Source organism: Scheffersomyces amazonensis (assembly GCF_036850825.1).
Source record: "Scheffersomyces amazonensis strain UFMG-HMD-26.3 chromosome Unknown RJT21scaffold_8, whole genome shotgun sequence".
Taxonomy (NCBI): domain Eukaryota; kingdom Fungi; phylum Ascomycota; class Pichiomycetes; order Serinales; family Debaryomycetaceae; genus Scheffersomyces; species Scheffersomyces amazonensis.
This window is the reverse complement of record NW_027042748.1, coordinates 278,507-302,232: the sequence shown is the minus strand read 5'-3', so window position 1 is coordinate 302,232 and position 23,726 is coordinate 278,507. Positions and strand designations below refer to the sequence as shown.

General features: G+C 34.3%; 12 protein-coding genes across 12 annotated transcripts; 6 read left to right on the top strand and 6 right to left on the bottom strand. All coding sequences in view use genetic code 12, as the record gives it.

Moving 5' to 3' along the window:
• Nucleotides 1-1,881: 1,881 nt before the first annotated feature.
• On the bottom strand, nucleotides 1,882-4,398 carry RIX7 (putative AAA family ATPase; the record flags this gene model as incomplete). The annotated part of the gene is made up of 1 exon (XM_064885628.1): nucleotides 1,882-4,398. The coding sequence occupies one exon, from the start codon at nucleotides 4,396-4,398 to the stop codon at nucleotides 1,882-1,884; it is 2,517 nt and encodes an 838-aa protein (XP_064735963.1).
• Nucleotides 4,399-5,462: 1,064 nt separating this feature from the next.
• Nucleotides 5,463-5,825, top strand: RJT21DRAFT_116350 (lipid-binding protein; the record flags this gene model as incomplete). Its single annotated transcript, XM_064880424.1, has 1 exon — nucleotides 5,463-5,825. One exon carries the CDS (start codon nucleotides 5,463-5,465, stop codon nucleotides 5,823-5,825), a length of 363 nt encoding a protein of 120 aa, XP_064735962.1.
• A 204-nt stretch (nucleotides 5,826-6,029) lies between these two features.
• Nucleotides 6,030-6,728, top strand: RJT21DRAFT_116349 (uncharacterized protein; the record flags this gene model as incomplete). The annotated part of the gene is made up of 1 exon (XM_064880423.1): nucleotides 6,030-6,728. The coding sequence occupies one exon, from the start codon at nucleotides 6,030-6,032 to the stop codon at nucleotides 6,726-6,728; it is 699 nt and encodes a 232-aa protein (XP_064735961.1).
• A 515-nt stretch (nucleotides 6,729-7,243) lies between these two features.
• Nucleotides 7,244-8,129, top strand: RJT21DRAFT_123219 (RNA-binding ATPase activator). The gene has a single exon (XM_064882648.1). It carries the CDS (start codon nucleotides 7,450-7,452, stop codon nucleotides 8,038-8,040), a length of 591 nt encoding a protein of 196 aa, XP_064735960.1. The 5' UTR covers nucleotides 7,244-7,449; the 3' UTR covers nucleotides 8,041-8,129.
• RJT21DRAFT_123218 (uncharacterized protein) lies at nucleotides 8,130-9,463 on the bottom strand. The gene has a single exon (XM_064882647.1). It carries the CDS (start codon nucleotides 9,393-9,395, stop codon nucleotides 8,148-8,150), a length of 1,248 nt encoding a protein of 415 aa, XP_064735959.1. The 5' UTR covers nucleotides 9,396-9,463; the 3' UTR covers nucleotides 8,130-8,147.
• On the bottom strand, nucleotides 9,464-14,796 carry RJT21DRAFT_123217 (uncharacterized protein). Its single transcript, XM_064882646.1, has one exon. The coding sequence runs from the start codon at nucleotides 14,642-14,644 to the stop codon at nucleotides 9,590-9,592; it is 5,055 nt and encodes a 1,684-aa protein (XP_064735958.1). The 5' UTR covers nucleotides 14,645-14,796; the 3' UTR covers nucleotides 9,464-9,589.
• A 92-nt stretch (nucleotides 14,797-14,888) lies between these two features.
• RJT21DRAFT_89681 (palmitoyl-(protein) hydrolase) lies at nucleotides 14,889-15,593 on the bottom strand (the record flags this gene model as incomplete). The annotated part of the gene is made up of 1 exon (XM_064885618.1): nucleotides 14,889-15,593. One exon carries the CDS (start codon nucleotides 15,591-15,593, stop codon nucleotides 14,889-14,891), a length of 705 nt encoding a protein of 234 aa, XP_064735957.1.
• Nucleotides 15,594-16,922: 1,329 nt separating this feature from the next.
• On the top strand, nucleotides 16,923-17,282 carry RJT21DRAFT_116344 (uncharacterized protein; the record flags this gene model as incomplete). The annotated part of the gene is made up of 1 exon (XM_064880422.1): nucleotides 16,923-17,282. One exon carries the CDS (start codon nucleotides 16,923-16,925, stop codon nucleotides 17,280-17,282), a length of 360 nt encoding a protein of 119 aa, XP_064735956.1.
• Nucleotides 17,283-18,403: 1,121 nt separating this feature from the next.
• On the top strand, nucleotides 18,404-19,426 carry RJT21DRAFT_56637 (uncharacterized protein). The gene has a single exon (XM_064885078.1). It carries the CDS (start codon nucleotides 18,629-18,631, stop codon nucleotides 19,361-19,363), a length of 735 nt encoding a protein of 244 aa, XP_064735955.1. The 5' UTR covers nucleotides 18,404-18,628; the 3' UTR covers nucleotides 19,364-19,426.
• Nucleotides 19,427-19,489: 63 nt separating this feature from the next.
• RJT21DRAFT_110254 (protoheme IX farnesyltransferase) lies at nucleotides 19,490-21,050 on the bottom strand (the record flags this gene model as incomplete). Its single annotated transcript, XM_064879916.1, has 2 exons — nucleotides 20,539-21,050; nucleotides 19,490-20,499 (listed from the first exon to the last, which is right to left on the bottom strand). Exons 1-2 carry the CDS (start codon nucleotides 20,876-20,878, stop codon nucleotides 19,490-19,492), a joined length of 1,350 nt encoding a protein of 449 aa, XP_064735954.1. The 5' UTR covers nucleotides 20,879-21,050.
• A 44-nt stretch (nucleotides 21,051-21,094) lies between these two features.
• On the bottom strand, nucleotides 21,095-22,202 carry RPN8 (proteasome regulatory particle lid subunit). The gene has a single exon (XM_064882645.1). The coding sequence runs from the start codon at nucleotides 22,177-22,179 to the stop codon at nucleotides 21,151-21,153; it is 1,029 nt and encodes a 342-aa protein (XP_064735953.1). The 5' UTR covers nucleotides 22,180-22,202; the 3' UTR covers nucleotides 21,095-21,150.
• Nucleotides 22,203-22,267: 65 nt separating this feature from the next.
• On the top strand, nucleotides 22,268-23,608 carry RJT21DRAFT_123213 (putative GTPase). Its single transcript, XM_064882644.1, has one exon. It carries the CDS (start codon nucleotides 22,384-22,386, stop codon nucleotides 23,407-23,409), a length of 1,026 nt encoding a protein of 341 aa, XP_064735952.1. The 5' UTR covers nucleotides 22,268-22,383; the 3' UTR covers nucleotides 23,410-23,608.
• Nucleotides 23,609-23,726: the final 118 nt, after the last annotated feature.

Here is a 23,726-nt window from a genome sequence, read left to right as displayed (position 1 = left end):
TTTAGTGTAGTCCGGATAAAAGATGAGAAACAATATTAGGATCCTTGGAAGATTACAATACTCTTTTTATAAGTAATGGCGGTGGTCTTTTATGACCTGATGGTTGAAATAACATATTGAAATAGAAAAGAACTGTCAAAGGAATTGAGATTAAATCAGAGTAACTTGATCTGTGAAAAAGGATTGACAATAATGTCTGTAGTAGATCAATATTAAACAGTCAATAGGTAATACCACAATGACTTGAAGCTAGGGTTAAAAAAAAAAAAAAAAAAAAAAAAAAAGGAATATAATAGCAGCCTTTTGGAATGAAATCCAACAATACGGAAAAGATGAAGAATTTCCGAAATATGAAATTCAGGGAGGATGTTACTCCAGAATATTAACAGATGTTATGGAATCCAAAACCATATATTAATGCAGATGGGATAGGACACAGTATGATTGAAGGATAGAGAAATTAACCTTTATTAGATTCAAACAAAATATGAATTAAGGGAGGATGTTGATATGTTTGGTATTTCATATTTAGTTGTGATTGGTAGCGCATATGCTATATGCAGGTTATGCCAAGAATGCATGTGCTATGCAGGATCGACATGAATATAAAAGTCACCTCCTTCTAGGTGAGGCGATTTAGAATAAATATAACTTCTTTTTATAAGTTAAGCAATATGGATATAAAATGAATATATACTACCAAGTATAGATTTACTAGCTTGTAGAGTAATGTAGGCCTGTAGACACATATCTATCCAACAACAAGATATCGATGATCTCATTGTGAGATTGAGGACCGAACTACAGTTTGTAGCATGTTTTATTTTTAAAAATACGGGTAGTTTCAGAGAGTGAATTTGTAAATTTTCTTAGTTTTTCTAGCCACGATTCCATACATATTACTTTTTTAAGTTATAAACATACTTTTTCGGGAATATTTGAATTAATATTTCAGTGAATGGAGTGGAGAGGTACATTTTGACTTGTAAATTTCCGCTTAAATGCACTATAAGTGATATGTTTTAAGCTGCGATCTCACTTAAAAGGTTGAATTGGCGTTTTTGTTTTATTTTCGGGTGTTTATCATCATTTCAAGTCATATTTGCCGATTGAAAAACACAAATTTGAAAACTTGCAATGCTTATATGCATTTGGAAAGGTAATTTAACAAATAGAAAGTAGTGTATGTTTTTTTGCTAGTTAAAACAACAAGCTTAGTTTGTTTGTGCTAGAGTTATCACTAATGTAAAAGCAATATGAACGTTATATTGTATTTACTCTACTTCGGATGTTTGAATGAAATTTTCGAAGAGTGAAATTGCTGCTGTTGTTGTAATATACTGCTTTTGGATATTTACAGATTTGATTATCTTTGTTCATGTTAATGTTACCATGGACATTATATTATATATTTGTACTAATAGAAATTAACCATTACAAGATTTGATCCAAATTATTGTTTAATATGTGAAGAACAAAGAAGAACTAATATTTTTTGTTTTTGTATAGACATAAAAGATCGAATATTGTTGATGTTGGCACTTGCTGTTTCAGTAATCAGGTAGGGGTATCTCAAGAGAATACTAGAGCAAACAGTCATTAAATCTGGAGATAATGTCTTCGATGACTGGTCTTAAAGGTGAAGAATTTTCATGTTCCCATTACAAATATTTTGTTATTATGATAATCTAAGGATAATAATTTTAAGTTGATGCGGTATGGTTAAAGAGTAATGGATGGTAAAAGCATTTGAAATAGGGTTCAGCTCTTGTCTATGCTCATGGTCCATTGGCTGTGCTATTATTTGCAGATAAAAATCAATTCAAAGATAAATGTATACATTCATAGTCCTATCTAAAATAATAATACATAATGATTTATTCAGTTGTTGGTATTGCTCTCATTCTTGGGGGCTTCTTCGGCCTTTTCTTCTTCCTTTATAATGCTCCAGCCCATTTTCTTATTCAATCTTTCATACCTGGCCCTATCTCTATCACTAACACTTGGGCTAATACTAGAGAGTGCCTCATGGAAATCGTCTAGTGTAACTGTAATTGAATCCTCAAAATTTTCCAGATCAACGTATCCAGAAGCATCTAACTGATCTATAGCTTGGTTGTTAAAGAACTTTTTCTTAAGAGCAATCACACCAGCCTCTCTAACTAAAGATGACAAGTCAGCACCAGAAAAGTTCCGGCATCTGTTATCTTCGGCAACCAATTTCATATCAACGTTAGCATCAAGTGGGGTATGGTTGGCTCTTACTAACGTCTTTAAGATTTCGGCTCTTTCGTCGCTGCTTGGTAACTCAATATATAAAGTCTTATCAAGACGTCCCGGTCTAAGCATTGCTGGATCTATCATATCAGGCCTATTAGTTGCACCAATCACAAAAACACCCTTTCTATCATTTAGACCATCCAATTCTGTTAAAAGGGTATTTACAACTCTTGAACTTGATTCTGAGAGAGAAGTATCTCTTCTGGGAACCAAGGCATCCAATTCATCAAAAAATATTATACATGGCATGGATGCTCTTGCTCTTTGAAATACTTGTCTGACTGCCCGTTCAGATTCACCAACGTATTTATTTAACAATTCAGGTCCCTTGATAGATATGAAATTTGCCCTTGATTCGTTGGCAACTGCCTTTGCCAATAAAGTCTTACCACAACCAGGAGGACCCCACATCAAAACACCTGCTGGAGCAGTAATACCAACTTTTTCATACAATTCTGGTTTTTTAATTGGTTGCACTATGCACATATGCAATTCCATTCTTATTTTATGCAAAGCTCCAACTGTACTCCAAGTGACGTCAGGAACGGTTGTGAATCCTTCTCTCTTAGCAGTAGGTTGAACGGTAGGTAAAGCAGTTAAGAAATCTGAATACCTGATAGCTAATGGAGCTAATTGTTGATCAGTTAAAGGATTAGGATGTTTTATTAAGAACTTTTGAATTGTTGATAATTTTTCCAAATCATTCTTTTCTTTAAAGTTAATTTCAGACTCTTCAGTTGGTACTAATGCAGTATTTGAATCAACATCCATTGAATCAGTAGTTATAGCTCTTGCAAGCAATTCCTCTTCTTGTTCGCTTAAGCTTTCAAAAATTCTCTTGATAGCCGCTATACCTGCAGCTGTCACTAAACTCTTTAAATCTGCACCAACATACCCTGGAGTCATTTTAGCTAATTCTCGGAAGTTAAATGAATCGCCACCTTCTATTTTAATATTCTTAGTCATTGTCATAAGAATAGAAGCTCTTTGGTCTTCGTTAGGTACATTCAAACAAATTTCTCTATCAAAACGCCCAGCTCTTCTTAAGGCAGAATCCAATGAATCTGGTCTATTAGTTGCACCAATGACTATTACTGGCGCACCGCCTGTCTTTTCCAAAGTTAATTCATCCATTAATGTTAATAATTGAGCGACAATTCTTCTTTCCATTTCTCTTTGTGCACCCCCATCTCTCTTTGGAGTAATAGCATCGATTTCATCCATAAATATTAAACAGGGGGCTATTGATTTAGCTTCTTCAAACAAATCTCTTAACTTCTTTTCTGATTCCCCTGAGACACCAGCAACAATAGAAGGCGCAGAGACATTAATGAAAGGGACTTGTAATTCACCAGCTAAGGCGTTAGCAATTGTTGTCTTACCACAACCTGGTGGTCCATATAAAAGGACCCCGCGAGGAGGTTCAACACCTGTTGATTGATATATTTCTGGATGCAATATTGGTAAACCGATCAATTCCATTAATTGAGTAGTAATGTTCTCTAACCCTCCCAATGATGATAAAGTGGACGTTGGAGGTGTGTGATCAATCTTTGACTTCTGCTTTTTAATGATTTGTTTGGTTGAATCTTTTGTTCTTTTCTTCGGTATCCTCTTGTCTTCATCCGTTAACTTATCATTGTTAGTTGCAACTGTTGTTGGTTCATCAGTCGCCTGTTCCTTTGTATTACCATTTTCTTTATCATTAATATTCCAAAGTGAAACTACTGATTTATTTAATTCGTTAGTATCTTTGACTTCCATTAGATCACTTTCAGATACTCCGTCGAAATCACTATCTATATTTTCATTTCTTTGTGAAATCAATTCCCCTAACTCGGCTACTTCATCACTTCTTACTATATCCAACACTGAAGTGATTGACTTTTCCAACGCTACTTTCTTCATACGTCTCAATTGAAAATCTTTAAGCTGAACATATTGAACAATCTCTGCTACCGTTAAATCCTTGGCTAGCGCTATACCTGCTAATGGGTCATCTCGTTCTTCCGCTGAAGAATTTTTCCTATTCTTTGCCGTTTTTTCCTCTAGTAAAGCATGAATAAAGTCATAAATCTTCTGATCTAGCGTAGCCGATAGAGAGTTCGCTTTAGCCATTTCTGGATGCTCTGATGAATATAATAATTATCTACAAACCTTTAAGTAGTAAAAATATCCATCTCAAAATATTTTGTACAGAAAAAAGTTCACATGTTAAATCAGGTGATTTGCCACGTGAAAGATTTCATGTTCTATCCACCTTTTTTGAAGGAAACATCCAAACATCCTTGTGTAAGCATCCAAGCATCCACAAAATTTGCTTCCCAAAACGGAGATTAGGTGGTCAAAACTAGTTTAGCCTTCACTCTTTACTCCATTACTAATAAGAAGCAATTGCTTCTTTATTCTGGTTAGATGACCCATATATATGCATCTGCCAAATGAGGCAATGTAATTTATTTAGTAACATATATTAATAAAGACTTTTTTTTACTTAGATATGTTAAGCAAGAGGGATTGTGACTTGCAGCTAAAGCAATATGGGTCGTCCCCAACTCAAATGGGATGAATTCTTTAACGGCAATTAGTTGCCTTAGGCGCCATTCTTCCGAATTCATAAATTTTCTTATCAAACACAGTTTAAAGTTAGGAGGTTCTAATAAAGGATTTAAAATTGGGTTTAGGCTCTTCTTCCTCTTCGGTTTCGAAATCTATTTCGAGAATTCATTGTTAAATGACCTCCCCCGTACTTTTATTATATGGTTGCTATGAGGCGTATCAGCCAAGTTTTACATCCTAATATTCTTTTGTAAGGGTGCATATAATGAATAATACGAGCGGAGATATTGCATAAAATGCAGTAGCTGTAATGATGTAGTAGCAATCATAATGAGCTACAAAAATGTTTTCGCGGTCATAAGTATGCTCTCAGGATTGCTGTGAAACTTCAGCTTTTTTGCCAATTGGCATCTGACATGTGGCATACAGCCAACGTAAATTTCACTTTCTCTCAATTATAATTGCTTGGTCATACACGGGAGTGCAGCCATAGCAATCTTATTTATGACGAAATTTCTCCGAGGTTAGTATAAATAGGACTTGAAAAGTTCCTGAATAATGTGATAAATTGGTAAGAATATTGAAATAAACTTATTTAGAAATTAAAAATCAATTAAACAAAAATGACTGACTTAGGTAGAAAAAATCTTTCCGATAAACTCAATGAATCTGTTACTCCAGACTCCCAAAAGACAACTTATGATAAGGCTAAGGAGACTGTAACCGATAAGCTTGATTCATTTGCTGCACGTAACACTCCAGATAACCAAAAATCCTTTTCACAAACTGTTGCTGATAAAGCTCAAATTGGTTCTGAAGATGCAAAGGAAGCTGCTGGTCAAAAGCAAGAAAGTTTAAGCGAAACCGCATCTGGTTATGTTGAGCAAGCTAAGGAAGCCATTGGTAATGCCGCTGAGTACGTCTCTGGAGTCGTTTCTGGTGCTAATGAAGGTGCTAAAACTGGTGCCGAAGCTACCAAGAAATAAGCTTTGGATTAAAAACCAATAGCTAAATATTTTTCATATAACATATATACTTAAATAAATACAATTCAACTAGTTGACAATTATTCATTGTAGTTCAATAGTGAGATTTTGCAATCGGATTTTCTTGCGCGAAATAGTAATTTAGTGAGCAAACATTACGGTCCTATGTGTATACACGGAAGAAACACCAGCGGGAATACAACTATGTCACGAATACCGTCTAAGAGTGGCCAAGTAGACAGATCTTCGGAGGAAGATGTCTCTTCTGAATATTCACAAGAAGAAAGTAGTGAGGAAAACTCGTCGTCATCAGAGGAAGAACAATTGCTATTGAAACCTGTATTTTTATCGAAAGCAAAGAGAAGTCAGATTCAATCGAAGGGCCCACAAGATAGACTGTTCCATGAATCTAATAGAGCGAAAGAAATAACTCTATCTAATCTTGAAAACACATCACAAGACATTGATGTTTCCAAGATAGCGGATGATGATTTCAATGGCATAGACGATACAGACGATCTTGACCCTGAACAAGAATATCTAGACTGGAGGAAGAGAGAGTTACAACGCTACAAGCGGGATCAACAAATCCTCAAACAAAAAGATTTGATTAAAGAAGATCAAGTTAGGAGGAGTAACCTAACTGAATCTGAATTGATGGACGAGTTTAAGAGTAGGAAGATACAAACGAATGAATCTTCGAAGGGAAACTCATCAGCTGAAGAGTCCAATTCTTTGTATGAGTTTACCACTGGAAAGCAGACTAATTCAGTAGAAAATGATTCTTTCGTCAACAGCAACGAAAATGAAAATAATAATGATAATGATAATGATAATAAAAATAAAAGTAGTAATGAGAAACACATGAGACCCACAAAGTTAAAGTTCAAAAGAGTTAACTGAATGGGTCTTGTATTTATTGTAATATTACCCCAATATATTCTAGTTATACTAATAAAGTATTTTTGCTGAGTAATTGTGTAGTTTTTTTTTATTATACTATTAGTATATACGTTCTATAGATATTAATACCAGAAAGTAGAGTATTGAGTTATAACATATTGGAGAGTATTGAATTCTAACATATTGGTACACAGAATCTGTTTTAGGTTCCGTATACTCGCGATGCGAAAATAAAAATTCAGCTCATCTTTAAATTTTGTATGAGTGGGCGGCATAACTAAACTCAGCAGTAATGGCCAACAGAAACAAAAAAGAAGAGGTGTCCAAAGTCGTGGATGATGACAGATTCAATGAATCTGACTTTGACGAATCTGACGATGAAAATGAAGGTAAGCAAGTATTTGTGCAGAAGAAACTGACTGTGGACAGATTTAGAGATGAAGAAGAAGAGGATGATGATGATGAGGAAATAGAAGAAGAGGAAGAACAAGATGATGATGAAGAAGGAGAGGAAGAAGAAGATCAGTTTGATGATGATGAAGAAGAAGACGAGAATAGTGAAATCGAGGGTTTTGGCGATGAGGTACCTCAAATTAAATCAAAAAGCAAAGACTCACAATTGAATAAGAAACTAAAGAAATTGACGCCAGAACAATTACAGAAGGAAGAAAAAAGGATAAAGAAGACCGGTGTATGTTACTTATCAAGAGTGCCACCTTACATGAAGCCATCAACTTTGAGATCTATACTATCGCGCTTTGGTAAGATTGATAGACTATTCTTAAAACCTGAAGATGCCGCTATTCACCATAAGAGAGTCAAATATGGTGGTAATAAAAAGAAGAACTTTACAGAAGGTTGGATAGAATTTGTTAGCAAAAAGGATGCCAAAATGTGTGCATCTACTTTAAATGGAAATAAACTTGGCGGTAAGAAAACTTCATATTATTATGATGATGTAATAAATATCAAATACCTTTCTGGATTTAAATGGTTTGATTTAACTCAACAAATTGCCAAGGAGAATGAAGTAAGGCAAGCCAGATTAGCTTTAGAATTATCTCAACAACAGAAATTGAATAAATCTTTTGTTAACAATGTAGAAAAGTCCAAGATGATCTCCAATATACAAAGAAAGAGAAAAGAAAAGGAAATAGAAAGAGGTGATGAAGCTGAACGAGGAGAGGAAGAAATAAGGAGAAGTTTTAAACAAAGAAAAGTCAGTAGTAAAAGAGCAGATGCTGATACTTCTATAAAGGACGATGCAAAACCAAGCGATAGATTAAACTCGGTGTTATCAAAAGTATTCTAGTACCAGTATTCTAGTACCTTATATATTGTTAATTGATGATAATACATTTATAATTTACATAATAGTTACATATACACACATACATATAGTGCAACGGAGAGTAAGGCTTACTTTTTTCGAGTTGTTCTCCTTCTTTTCTGACGTAAGTGAACTATAAAGTCATACCTCTGTCGTAATTCCTTTTTAGTACATCCTAATACCTCGAGTAAGTACGTACTATTTATGGCTTCTCTCCTTTTTATACTTTTCAGTCGTACTATCTTAGTAAGATTTTTCCACTGTTGGGCCGTCCATCCTTTGCTAGCGAGTGTTTCAACCACTGGAGTTGTCAGCTTAGATACATCAGTCAATGTCTCTATGGTTGGCACAGACTGATGAGATCTGTCAATCTGAAAATCAAGTGCTGGAGATTGATCTTTGATAGTGTTGAATTCTCGCTGATGAAGGAGGAAGTCATTGACAAATTCAGGTTCAGAGTCTAGGGAACTAGATACATCTTCATTTATATTAGTACTTCTAGTTAGAAGTTGACCCGCCACTCTTGGAGATGAGCGTACTTCTGGATATTTCTTGGTTGGTTGATTTAGAACATTTAATGTCTGATTAACTCTTTGTATAATGCTATCTCGTGAAACGTCAACCTCTGATCTATGCACCGGAGAAGAATGCTTTCTTGGAGTTGATACATCGTTAATGGGTAATGATTCCTGAATTTCCGGTATGTTTGAGCTCCGTACCACTACTTCATGACTGGGAGAAGGTATTAATTTGTGATCCTTCAGAGTACTAGGATTCTCTAAAGAAGTTGAAAAAGGTTTTGGTTTATCTTCATTATCTGAAGAATCGAATTCCAATTCTTCAACATGGGCATTACTATCGAACACAGACTGTGTTTGAGGTACCTCTACTTCTTCATCTTGTTGCCTACTTAAGCCATTCTCGATTTCAATCGATGTATTAAACTTTAGATTGGACGGAGGAGAACTGAACCCAACGTACTTATTCTTCTTCACAGGCGTAGAAAACTCATACTTGGAGTTATCCTTGGCCGGAGATATGAGTTTATCGGACCGTATAAAGTGATCATCTTCAAACTCCTCTTCCTCAAATGATATTCGTCCAGAAGTGATAGGAGGCTGTTTCAAGGGAGTTCCATTTCGGGATCTATACTTAGTATATTTCAGACTATCATTCAACGGTACTGTGGATACAGATTCATGAATCAGAGTATTACTTCGATCTCTCGTAAAGCTGAAACTTCCGATAGGCTTATCGTTTCGAAGTGATCTCGGAGTTTCAATTCCGGTCTCATCAAACTCTTCGTCCGAGTAATCGTCCTCGTCCGAATGGTGCATCACACTGTACGTAAGTAAGTGGTATATTACGGATTGGCCTATATTTACTTATTATAATGAGAGAGTTTTCCATATGGTTTATATTTTGTAGTGTGTAACCTGTAAATTATATATTGTAAAAGTATTACCTATTTGGGACAGGGCGCGTCTACTCAAAGTCCACGACCTTTTGTTCTTCTTTTTTTTAGCAGCAATTACACCAAATCGGTTAAGATATCACTAGTGCATCGGGCTATATCTACCGCATAGAGTCCATAAGTTCTCTCGTAATGGATGAGACTGAGGGAATCAAAGAATAAACGTAACTTGGTGATACTGGTTATATCTTTGACACCTTCAAGTAATGGGACGAGTGAATCTTGAGGAGCTTCTATAGTGATAGCTTCATCCTTCAAGTAGGTAAAATCAAATGATTTAGATATTCTATCGATAATGGCTACAAGATTGGGCAGTGAAGTACCATTAATGACATCAGGACTGTTAGAAATATAAAGCCATTCTTGAAGATTGAATTCGTCATATCCAAGCATTAACAATTGATCTAATAATTTGCAGCCATTTAATAATAACTTGAGTTCATCATTGGGTATACTGTTTAATTCCTTTTGAGATTTGTAAGCAAATAATTCAAATACTGAAATTAATTCTTGAGTAATTATTGTCCAACGAGGGAGTAAATGTAATTCATTAAATTTAAGGGTAAGAGCTCTAAGCAATATTATTATTGCAGCTCTATAAGCTATAGGACATGACATGGATAATGCATATTCAATTCTATTAAAGATTTCATCAAAATAATTAAGAAAGAAATCAGTTGGTTGAATCAATAAAAGATAGGTGATTCTCTTAAGACTACCAATTTTACTTTCAATTTCAGAATTTTCATTCCAAGTGAAAATACCAGGAGTTGACAGAGCGGTAGGAGTGATTCTAACTATCATATCACTAATTCTTTCTCTATCATTACTAATCCAAAGACTAATAATAGAATTCCATACCTTCATCTTATTAGCACTGAAATTAAAGAAATTATTATCCATAAATACATCAAATACAGCTGTTTTCCAAGGCTTTATAGGATGACGTTTACCAATAATTTCAAGTAAACTAAGAGTTTTCATGGAAATTTCTCCTAATTTTTTAGGACGAATTTGAGGAGTGATTAAATAAGTAATAATAATATTAACTGATGGAATCACTTTATCAGAATCTTGAAGGATACTATCAAGTTGTTCTAATACTACAGTTATGGCATCTAAAACATCATCTTGAGCTATAATTACTCCTTCAACACCAGGTGTCAGTTCTTTAACTTCATCTTCTTCTTTCTCTTCTGATTCAGAATTTCCAAGACTACCTTTAGTACTTACAGTACTATTAAGAAGTCTAGAAAAGAAATCGGCTAATTCCTTCTTATATTTCTTTTGATCTCTTAATTTTGATGCATTAAGTTTATTTGAAAGAATAGCACAAATCTTTAAACATTCTGGAAAAATGATTCTAAAATGACTAGCATGAGCTAAGGCATCCTTAAAGAATTGAAGAGACATTGACCAAATATCAGATAAGGAATCAATATCAATGGAATTGAAATACAGTACTAAGAATCTTGAAAGATCCTTTTCAGTAATAGAACTGGTTTGAGATGATTTCTTTTGATCATCTAATAATTGAGGATAACATCTAGTTAAGATAGAATCAAAGAGATGAGGAAGGGTAATATGAGATCTACCTCCATCAAGAATATGTAAAAGTTTGACTGTTATATCATCAGAAGGAGATATTTCAACTAAAGTTTCTATAACTTCTTGACGTTCTAAATCCATAAGTGCTTCTAATAACTTTCTAGCTCTAAATTTAAGTTTATGACCTAAAGAAGTTAAGGATCTATCAGTTAATCTAAACTTATCCTTTGATGATTGAGGTTTTGAATCTGACCAACTCCATATATTAAAGCAAGCCTTTGCTGCATCTTGAAATGCTAATAATACTGAATATCGCTTATTATATGCTGAAGTTCTTATAGCAGGTGATTCAATCAGGAATACACCTTGAATAACGGTATTTAAGAATCCTGATTCAGAAGTAGTTAAGGAAACCTTTTCTGATCCATTACCAAGAGTTGATCTCATTAAGAAACTATGACTTATAGAAAGAAAATCTTCAAGTCCAGATACTAATATGTTTATAGAAAGTTCAACATCCTGGACAATATCTATATCTTCAAATGAAGTAATACTAGCAAAGTTATCTTCGATTTTCTTAATAATAGCATCATTTAAACTTAATAATACACTAAAGACTGCATCATTAAATAAGTATAAAGATCGAGTAAGTAATGATATCCAACTCTCTAATAAGAGTGAAGTCTTAGCTCTATCTATACCTTTAATTATAAAGCTAACAATTACCGGTTCCTTAGCATTATCTTCTACATGTAATAAGCTATGATTAAGATTTGAATCATCAGCAAGTTCCAAAAATCTAAAGATAGATTTAAGAACTCTTATTTGGATCAATTCAATAATATACTTATTATCAGTAACTGTATCCATATAATAGAAACAAACATTAATAAGACCATAGAATTTCTTAGCAAATACAGTTTCACCCCCAGTAATTAATAAATCCAAAAGTTGAAGACTTATTTGTATGGAATTACTATAGGAATCCAATGCCTTAACATCATTTAATAAAGTTGAATCAAGTTTCAATTGGAAAAATCGTTCAATCACTGAAAGCATTAATGATTTATAAGTAGAAATATCCCAATCATTCTGTTTGATAAGATTTAATTTGGAACTATTATCCATTACTGCAAATTCATTATTAAATGCTTCTTTGACATGTTTGCCATTTGTCTTAAGAACATTTAATACTGTAGACATATAATAAGTAAAGATATTCAAATCATCATCTATAGTTAATTCCAATCTATCTGCTTGTAAAAATTCAAATTCTAATACAGGACTAGTAATAAGTTTCAAGAGTCTATTGGATGAACCATTTTTTAATGAAACTCCAATAAAGGAAATCACTGCTTGTGCTTGTGGATCATCCTTAATATCAAGAGAATCCAATAAAAGTTGTAAAGGACGCAATAAGATACGATCACTATCAGCAATAGAAGTAGAATGAGTCCAAAGAGTTTCAAATGCTCTGACTCGAAGATAAACAGGAAGTTTAAGAAGAAGTTCCACTAATCCTGCTTCAATACTATAACTCAGAATACTTAATTCTAAATCATAGATTGTTCTAACTGCTTCTACTTGATAATCAGCTGGATTGGATGAGTAAAGTGCCACCAGAAGATTCGAAAGAATAAGTTTAAGTAATTTCTCCTTTTCTACTACTGTTAATGATTTATGGATTATACTAAAGACCTTTGCAAGAGCAAATGATAATAATACCTGATCATTATTGTCTGTATTCAATGGATTTATCAATAATGTATCGATTAATTTATTATTGGTCCATACATATTCTGGCTCGTTAGGAATAGTCTTCAAAGTATCACATAGAATGGTGATTAAAGCATAAGCAATTGGAACTTGGTTAAGATAAGAAATACTGAGATTTGTTAACATATCTATTACCAGAGCTGAAAATCTTTGTTTGGTAATAGGAAGTTCAATATCACTAGCTTTACTTTGATCATAGAAGGCTCTGACTATGGGAAGAATTTCTGGAGTTGGAATTGGAGATGCAGTTGAATTGTCGTCAGTATTGGATAATGGTCCATAAGCTCGTTGTGGAATTAAGCTAATCAAAAGTTCAAGAATAGTAATGATATCAGAATTTATACCTTCAGTAATGGCCTTAGACAATAATGAAAGTACAGCCAAGGGGGCATGAACAGTAATCATTTCTTCTTCATTGAAGTTAAAGCTTCTTAATACAAAATCCAACATATCAAGACGTTGAGAATCTTGTTCAATGATGATATCAATGATATCATTCCAGATATATGAAGATTCTATACCATCAAAGAATGCATGAGCTGATGCTAAGATTTCTTCATTGTTTCTACTTTCATAACACACTTGTAAGAGTGGAGAGAATAATTTTGGAGTTATTAACGTAGAGATCTCCCACTTATCCATAATGATTGATAAGGAGATCTTGAATGCATCGATGGTATCCTGAATGGAATTAGATTGAACTAACAGTAATAACTTGACGGTAAGTCCTTCAAGTGCATACTTTTCAAAGTACTGAGATCGACTTAATGATTTCTGTTCAGCAGCATCTGGTTCAGGACCTAAGAAAAGGTTCCATAATCTTCTGTTGAGAGACATATCTTTCTTTAAAGTGACTCTACTACAAGCCAATATTAATAATTGTTTATCCTTAAGTGAGATAATTGAGTCGAACACAGGACTATCGAGTGGTAAATGAGATAATAATAGATCAAAGAAACCTCTAACAACTATGATATCACTAGCAGAATTCATAGTTGTAGATGAGTTTATTGAAGTAGCAAATGATCTAATTAAGAGTCCTGGTTCTGGAGTAAGACATGCAAGAACTTGTGGAGATTTAACAGTAAATTGAGGTAATCTTCTATTACACCAAAATAATGCTCCTAACCGTTTTTCTGGATTACTGATAATACAAAGAAACATACTTTGCCAAAAATGACTATCATCATCTAAATTGGTTTTAAAAGTATCCAACAAATCAATAACATCACCAAACACTTCGGAATTCTCATCATCAAGTCCGGGAAGGAGACTTAGTATGATTGGTTTAGAAATAATTCGAAGATTCTTTTGCTTGATATAAGGTAATAAGTATACTTTAAAGATATGAATTAATTGAGGTTTAACCAGAATAGAACAATACGATAATAATGGAAGTAGACCAGGTAACCAAATAGATAATTCAGAATTCAATGCTTCAGTAGTTAAACTACTAAATATACTTTCATATATACTAAGAGTCTTTTGATGAACACCATTGGGTAATCGTGATGATAAACATAATGATAACTTATTGGCCACTTGAGCTCCACACGCAATGGTAGAATGTGTTCTAGATGAGTCTTCATTCAATTGAAGAGCCTTTTGTAATCGAGATAAGAATGAGATGTAATCGGCCCATTCTTCTAAACTGTCAAACGTACCTAGCGCTTTCTCTACTTGTTGGTGATATCGCTTGTCTTTAGCCGACAAATTGTCGGGAGATCCTGGTTTATTTAAGCCGAGCAACGGCACGGCCTTGAGGATCTGTCTACCAGGAGGTTCCATACGTTAACTGTGTGTTGCAATGAGGTGTTGGTTAGAATGGAGTATGGTTAGATTCTTATTGTAGAACACGTAGTTCCGAATTTCGAGGACCGATTTTCGAAAACCGAGCCGAGAGAACGCGAAAGCGAAAATGCTACGATATAGACTAACTATAAATTATATAACTATAATTATATACTGTACTGTACTATATTGCTCTATTGTTACTATATACTATATACTATATTCTTCATAATTTTACACTCTAATCAAAAATACCAGCAATAAATTTGACTACATCCACCAACTCATCATCTCCTGCACTATGAGCTACTCCAGAATATGTCTTGAATGTATAGTTAGTGAATCCTAAACTCTTATAGAACTCACTAGTCTGTTCTCCATAGGCTTTAACAATCATTGGATCTGCTTCTCCATGACCCTGGAAAACTGGTGTACCTGCATTAATTGGAGTTTTACCATCAAGTTTAGCCTTGATATCATCCTTAATGGGACAGAACCCGGACATGGCTATTACCCCACCGATTTTGAAATCTAACAAACTAGCAGTAGCCAATGAGATAGCAGCTCCCTGAGAAAAGCCTCCAATGATAACTTTTTCTGCAGGAATGTTATGAACTTCGGTCTGTTCTTTGATTAAGCTAATTAATGTATCACAACTTTTGAAGAACCCTGGAACATCCTGACGAGCATTCGGATTACCAAACTCATAAATATCAAACCATGCAGGCATAACGTACCCACCATTGACAGTAATGGGGATTTGAGGAGCATTGGGAAATACATAGTTTACTGATTCAGGATTCTTAAGGATTTTAGCTTGCTTAACCAAATTAGGAAACCATGACCATCCTTCACCGGTATCGCCAAGTCCATGTACGATAATGACGGCTGATTTTGCAGGCTTAGTTATAGCTGAGATACGGATTGCTGGTATGAGTTGCGACATTGGCTTTGGCTTTGATTCTGGTTCTATATCTTGTGGTTTTGGTTTTGGATCTACGTCTTGTTGATGTCTAAAAGGTATCAAATCAAAATTGACAATGGGGATTCCTAAGGCTAGTGCGACAATAATCACGGGAATACAGATCCTGATAATTTTATAGATGGAATGAAAAGTTGTTGATTCACTCATACACGTGACTGGTGGGTAGCCTATGCTGAAGTTATAATATTGATACTTATCACTATCTTTTATAGTTAAAGCACTAAATTTCGTATTTATATACAGAACAACGGATAAGAAAGTATAGGATATTTATATCTTATATTACTTGATAGAGTATACCATATATGAAATACTTCATCTCACGTGATTTACTAACAACGGACGTTTGAGCAGTGAACGACCTAGTAGGACATAAATGGCTGCAAGCTAATTAATCAATCATACGATATTGTGAAAATCTTTTGTGGACAATTTGTTCAGGTATTATGTATACCCTTTTGTAAGTTGAAGAATTTAGTAATGGTTCATATACAACTATTCTCTCTCACAGCTTCTACATTTTCATGTGCCAAATTTACGAAGTATATGCTCTTCTATTGCTTCTGTAATTGCCACTTAAACATCGAATTAAGTGATACCTACTTATATTGACGCGTATTAACAAAGAATGTTTGTTTCTCATCTTCAATTGATGTGAATTCATGTGATAATCGTAAATGTGAACAGCAATCAAAGCCTGGTCGGATTCATTGTACTTGAAAGTCTCAAAACAAAACGAGTCACTACGAATAAGTAAAGGGTGTCAATTAGGAGTATTATCGTCCTTATGTACTGAATGTACTAATGCATAACAAATCTTTTCTAGAATGATCCGTAAATTCTTATATCTGACAGTTATTAAGAAATATAAGTGAACATAAGAGGGGTACGTAATTGTAAGGGACTAATATGTCACACTACTCTAATAGCCTTGTGAGACAACTACTTAGTTATATTATGGTGGAGGTTTAAGTTTACAGCCAAGAGGCGGGAATAGGAAACACAAAGAGTGGAGTAAAGAAGACCCATAATACGTAATTACTTGATATAGGATTATTTCTCTGGAGACAAATATAACCTAATTAACTAAAGGATTAGACGAATATAATTAATATTGAAATAATAGGGGTAGGAATTCATACCCTTTGGAAACTATTCATTTCTAAAACAAACTCAACCTATACTTATTGAAACTCAAAGGATCCAAATCAGAATATAAATACTACAAGAAAATCTCAGAAAATGATTCAGTTACTTAGATATTAAGACATCAAATTCATACTTCATAACATGTTATTCTATATTTTTACTATTTTAATTACAGTTTTCTTAAGGTTTTCAACTGCCGGTCTTATCCCAAAGTTTTCACTTGATGGTCTTTTACCAAAATTGACAACTGAACCCTCAAATGGAGATGCTGGGTCTTCAAGTGCTGGATCTTCAAGTGCTGGATCTTCAAGTGCCGCAGGTTCCAAATTCGACTTGGCACTGTTTGGTGACTGCATTAGTCTGAATGTTACTGACTTTAACACATGGTTTGAATGCGTAACAACACAAGCTGAATCAGACTTATTGGGGGCCCTTGGTGATGGTACAAGTGATGACCTTATCTCACAAGTTATTGGAAATATTTTGATAGCTGGACCATGAGATGTATTACGTTGTTGTGAGATGGGAGTGTAATTAACTGTGTGTGTGTAATATTAAGTGAAACATTTAGTGAAATATAGGCGTAAGTGATATTAACTTTTAGTCGGTATGACTTGCACCAAATGGTTAATGATTCGAAACATCTTTTTTATAATGTGTGTAATTTTTTCTAATGGTGAAAGGATGCACTTTTCATCAATTGAATATATCAAACTTGTTGTTTAAGTTCAAATAATCTGTAAGATTAACCGGCTAAGGATAATAAGTAACCTATATCTTGTTGTTAAATAAACAAAACATTTCTCAGCACTACACTTTTTTGGCTGCGAATTATCCGAGAAGCATACCCCGAGTTTGAATGAAAAGCGTATGCAATCGTAAAAGCTTAAATCAGAGTTAAGTAAAACCACGTAAACAAGTGAAGAAGAGAAATGTATCAGATAATAATGTGGCTAGAGAAAGCTTAACTTGGTTAACCGACAAATAAGCGAGTATTTATTAATGAAAGAATAAGCGGGACGGTGGATTGATTCATAACCTTAGTTAGAAACTTGCATTATAACGTGTTTCTCCACCCAAATTAATTAAAGCTATTGAACTTATAGAAGCAAAAGGGCCTAGTTTTATAATCAGGAATATTACAGAATGTATAGTTTCTCTGATATCAAATTCATATTTAAGAGAATGCTCTTTTTTAAAATTTTTATTAACAACACGTTTATCAAGCGCTTTTCGGAATCGTCAACATGTTGAATTTATACTTTAATTCACGCTTAATTTGATACAATTCAGGAAGAACATGAGAAATATAAACATATTGGGTATAAAAGGCGATTATATAGTTTCATCTGTAAATGCAACTGCTTTCAATTTATTGTGTTGGCTTATTGTGTCGGCGGCCAAAGTGTAGAACGGCTACTCTCAGTTAGTAATAACACATATATTGATGATTTGATGCTATTAATCATTTAGTAGATACCAGTGATTACATTAATGGGGATAACTTTGATTGGAAGGACTTGATCTTCATCTGTAATGGGAAAAAAAGCGGATGGTGAGTCATATTTATACAATCGATAAGATAGTTCTATAAATAGAAGCAGAGGAAATTTAAAGATGTCCTTCCTTAATAGATATATAGAATAGGGATGATTTTAGTTTATTAATATCTGATTACTATAACAGAACTAGTACTAGTAGTATATATACATATAAGTGTGCCTCCGATACAGCCGTGTAATACTTTTTACTGATCAAACTGATAATATCTAAAGCTGGGGTAAGTCGAAGACATAGGGTTGCAAAAATAATACAGTTTCTTAGATATCAAATTCATATTTTATAATATGTTATATAGTATTTTAACTTTTACAGTAATAGCATTTCTAAAGTGGTCAAGCACAGAATCAAGCCCAGAAGACTTATCAAGTGCACATGCTGAATTTTATGAACAACTAAATGTCACATTTAATTTGACACAATTTAGTGAATGTGTAGGTACAAATGTTAGTAATATAAACATATGGGGTACAGGGGGTGATTTCGTAATTACTCCAATAGAAGGTACTACTTTCAATTCGATTGAGTGGTCAGCTTGCTTAGAAGAACAAGATGTAGAATCCATATTCTCCTTTGGTGATAGCACATATACTGATGGCTTAGAAGCTGCAAATCATTTATTAGATGCTAGAAATCATATAAATAGAGACATTTTTGAATGGAGTGGATATCGTCATCATCACCAGAATGATTTTTATACTGAACAACTAAATTTCACACTTAATTTATCACAATTCAGTGAATGTTTGGGTACAAAAATTGCTAATATTAACATATGGGAAGGAACAGAAGGCAATTACGTACTAACACCGGGAAATACAGGTAATTTTGATTTAATATTATGGGCCGATTGTGTTGACGAGCAAGGTGTAGGGGATGTGTTATCAGTTAGTGATGGTACGTATGTTGATGATTTAGTAGACGCTAACGATCAAGTGAAGGGAGACATATTTCAATGGAGTGGATTTCGATCTCATACATTAAACCAAATTGTTGTGAATGCTGCCCATACTAATAAATAATGTGATTAACAGTAAATGAAGGCTCATTGGTGAAGCACAGTGTAGACGGAGAGGATAACCCGAAACATTTTTTATAATGTATTTATGTTTATGTATTTACAAGAATAACTTATGTAATGTCGCTGACTATACTAGTCTAGCATCTTTCGACTTTTTCAAGCCCATATACGTAAATAGCCTATCCCATTGACCCTTTTTGTGAAGCATGGCCAATATGAGCACAGCTGGTAATTGCCATACTGAACACCAGAAGAGCTTCTTAGCATGGACTCCAGCCAATGCTAAACCATCAGCTGTTGGTTTAGCGTTCTTATAATTCTTTTCTTGTTGACTCCAAAACTGATAGGCTAAGTATGTCAACCAACCATTGGCTAAGGCAGAATCAAATGGAAATACCCAATCAGTTACTCCAAAATAACTGAGCCCAAAACATAATGGGAACATTAATAAGGAGTATCTTAAGGCTACTCGAGCATTCAATCGAGGATTTTCAGCAGCTGTCATAACATACCCTGCTTGCTTATATTGTTGAGCTATATTATGCGATAAAGCATTGAAATGGGGGAATTGCCAAGCATACAATAATCCTGCCAAACACCAAGATCCAGGATGCATCAATGATGACGAGGCTGCCCAACCCATCAAGGGTGGGATAGCTCCAACTATGGCACCTACCCATGTATTAATAATAGATACTCTCTTAAGTGAAGTATATATCCAAGAATATAATATGATATTCAAAAATCCCAATCCAGATACAATTGGATTAACTCCAAACCATAACATTATACATCCAACACTACCACTTAAGGCAGAAAATTGATATGCTTGTGTAGGACTTATTAAACCTCTTACTACAGGTCTTCCTACTGTTCTCGGCATTTTACGATCGAATTCCGGTTCTCTTCCCATATTTATAGCGTTGGCAGCTCCAGAACATAAAGCAGTCCCCACTGTTAAAAATAGTAATTCATGTAAAGATACAGATAATGGAGACAAGGCATAAGAACAAATAGAACTTAATGTCACAAGGACAGTTAAATTGGGTTTAGTTAGTTTTATGTATGGACCAAGTAAAGTCATTAATTCAGCCTTTGATTTGGGAAGTGATTGGATATCATATGATGCGGTGGCAGCTGCTGAAGTGTCAGACGGCAATGAAGCACCATCTGTACCAACTCGTGGCTGTCTAGGTACCACTTTGAAAGGGATATTATCATGACCTTCAATGCTAGCATCACCAAATTTTTGTGACAGCTTAGCCCCTGGCTCTTGACAATTCAACATTTTACTAGCTACATTCTCCAAAATGAATGATTTATGATGAGGATTTGAACCTGAGTCCGATTTCGTTACTGATGATATCACTCGCCTACTCTTTCCATGATTTAATGCTAGATACTGATTGCCAATAAAGTTTTGATGTAACAATAGATTCCTCTTAGTATTCTGAAAGAAAAAATTAAAACTGCCCACGGTATTCATCCGCGGAATACTAATTATTCGACTGGCCATGATTTTCACAATGCCTAGTCAATTGGAATTAGAGTACAGAATAGGTAAATAGCTGAGCCAGTGGAAATCAAGCCATATGTCCTTGAGTATAGGCTCCAAATTTTTTGCTGAGATATTGGGTCAGAGGACACGACCCACTTCTGACGGCATCTGACTTAATGGGGAACTAATGTAGATCCAGAGCCCGACTATATTATTACTACTTCTACAATAATATGATGTAACTAATGTATATGAACTATTAGATATGTTCTATTAAGTATGTATGGCATCTACTTGCCTTCTTTACTTACTCCTTCACCCTTTTCTTCAGTACTTAAATTAGAAATAGGTCCATTTAAATCTTCTGCATCTCCATTAAGTACTGCATTATTCTTTTCATTCAATACTTTATTCTCTAACTTATTTTCAATTAAATCGTGAAAGGCTATAATAGCTCTAACTAATGTACTGATATAGACAATCATCAATTGATCATTGGTTTTAACTGTAAATGCAGTTGATAAAGGATTAGAGGTACCATTATGACCAATTAAACTTGGATCAGTACCACTTAAACTTGGTAGAAGATTAAACACATTTTGTAATTTACCCAAGATAGTATGATTAATTGGTAAACTTTTCGAATAAACCTTATCCAAATAATTGGCAATTTCGGTTAATTTTTGATGTAATCCTAATAAGGATTGATAAGTTTGACTAACTCTTAATGATAAATTCCCAGCTGCCTGATCCCTAATATCTCTTAATAAATGTTCTACTCCGATTTCTTCAGCTTCTTCAGCTTCTATAAGAGATGGAACATGAATAAATGTCTTTTCAGCAGCTGATCCATCATTTTTAATATCATCTACTGCAAAATATGCGTCAGTTGGTATACCAACTTCACGAGGTTGAACATCAACTATAAGTAATAATGGATTAGAAGTATATTTCTTAAATACATCATTAATTTTCAAATCAGAAGGTTTCAATTTAGGACCAGAATGATACCATCCAATCAACTTTTCCTTTGCATTAATCTTCTTAAACATTTCCCCCATAGAATCTATAAAATTATGATCTAAAAACCATACATTGGGATTTCTATCATCTTCTTCAAATGGTATGGCATATGAATTAGTAACTCTTATGATATCACTAGAATTATCTCCTAATATCACTCCCACCACTCTCTTTTTAGAATCCTTGGCTACTCGATTGAAATGATCTACTACTGATAATAATACCAATGGTGATACGGTAACAGTTTTACTTAAAAACGTGACTTCATTGGCTATGCCTGTGGTAACTTCCGACATCTTGTCTGTTTATGATAGAAGCTTACTCAACTGTCAATTGACTTGACTTGTATATTATGGTGCTCACATTTTTGCCTTCACTATCGGTGGAGGCTGGTCGTGCGCCTGCGCCAAATATCACTAATAAAATTATTCACTACTAAAAGACTAATTACTACTGATTAGTGTAAGAGGCAAGTTATTGGGATCTATACGAAATAGGAGATGTTCGGTCAGATAATTATCGGACCACCAGGATCGGGGAAGTCCACTTACAGTTATGGATTGTACCAGTTTCTTTCGGCGATCGGGCGGAAACTGGCTATCATTAACTTAGATCCAGCTAATGATAACTTACCATATCAGCAAGAGGTGGCATTGGATATACGAGATTACATAACGTTAGAAGAGATTATGGAGGAGTTGAACTTGGGACCTAATGGTGGATTAATGTATGCATTAGAAAATTTGGATGAGGAAGGTGTTGATGAGTTTATTGCTCAGGTTAATAAATTAGTGGATGAGCAGAATTATCTTATATTCGATTGTCCTGGACAAGTTGAATTATTCACCCATCACAATTCCTTGTATAAGATATTTAAGAAGCTTGTTAAGGAGAGCCGATTGCGTCTCTGTGTAGTATCACTTGTGGATTCCATATATATTACTAGTCCTTCACAGTATGTATCGATACTATTATTAAGTCTAAGATCCATGTTACAATTAGATTTACCCCATGTTAATGTAATAAGTAAAATCGATATGTTGAGACAGTACGGTGAGTTACCATTCCGACTTGACTATTATACCGAAGTACAAGATTTAACGTATTTAACTCCTCATTTGGAGAAGGAATCCAACTCAGTACTTGGTCAAAACTATGTGCGATTGACGGAGTTAATCGGAGAGCTTGTCCAAGATTTCAATTTGGTATCATTTGAAGTTTTGAGTGTAGAAAATAAACGATGTATGATTCATTTACTTCTGGTAATAGATAAGGCTAATGGGTATAGTTTTGGTAGTGAAATAGGAGGAGATTTAATTTGGAGTGAAGCTACTAGACAGGGAGGTCTACCATATGCCGACGTGGATGTTCATGAGAGATGGATAGAATTTAAGGATGAGTATGATAAGCAGGAAAGAGAGGAAGACGAAGAGTTGTTGAAGCAACAACAGCCACAACAGGAAATACCACTTACAGAAGATGAAGAGTATGAGAAGTCGTTAGAGGAGTGGGAGAATAGAAAATAAAGGCCAACAGTAATAGAGTAATTAGAGTAGACTACGGTAAACTAGAGACGACTATAGTGCAGACTAGAGACTAGTCTAAGAGAATGCTGAGTAGTCTCAGTAGACTTCGGATCAGAGTCTCAGCTGTGTCAGTATATAATTAGGTTAATCTCCGTAGTCTCAGTAACTACATTGTACATAGCATCTCATCGAGTACGACATTTTGCATTTTGCATTTCGCATTTCTTCGCATTCTTTTTGGTGTGTCGTGTGCGCACCCAATATCGGACCTAAAATTTATAATCCGAATCAGAGATGATTAATAAGTGTACTATAAG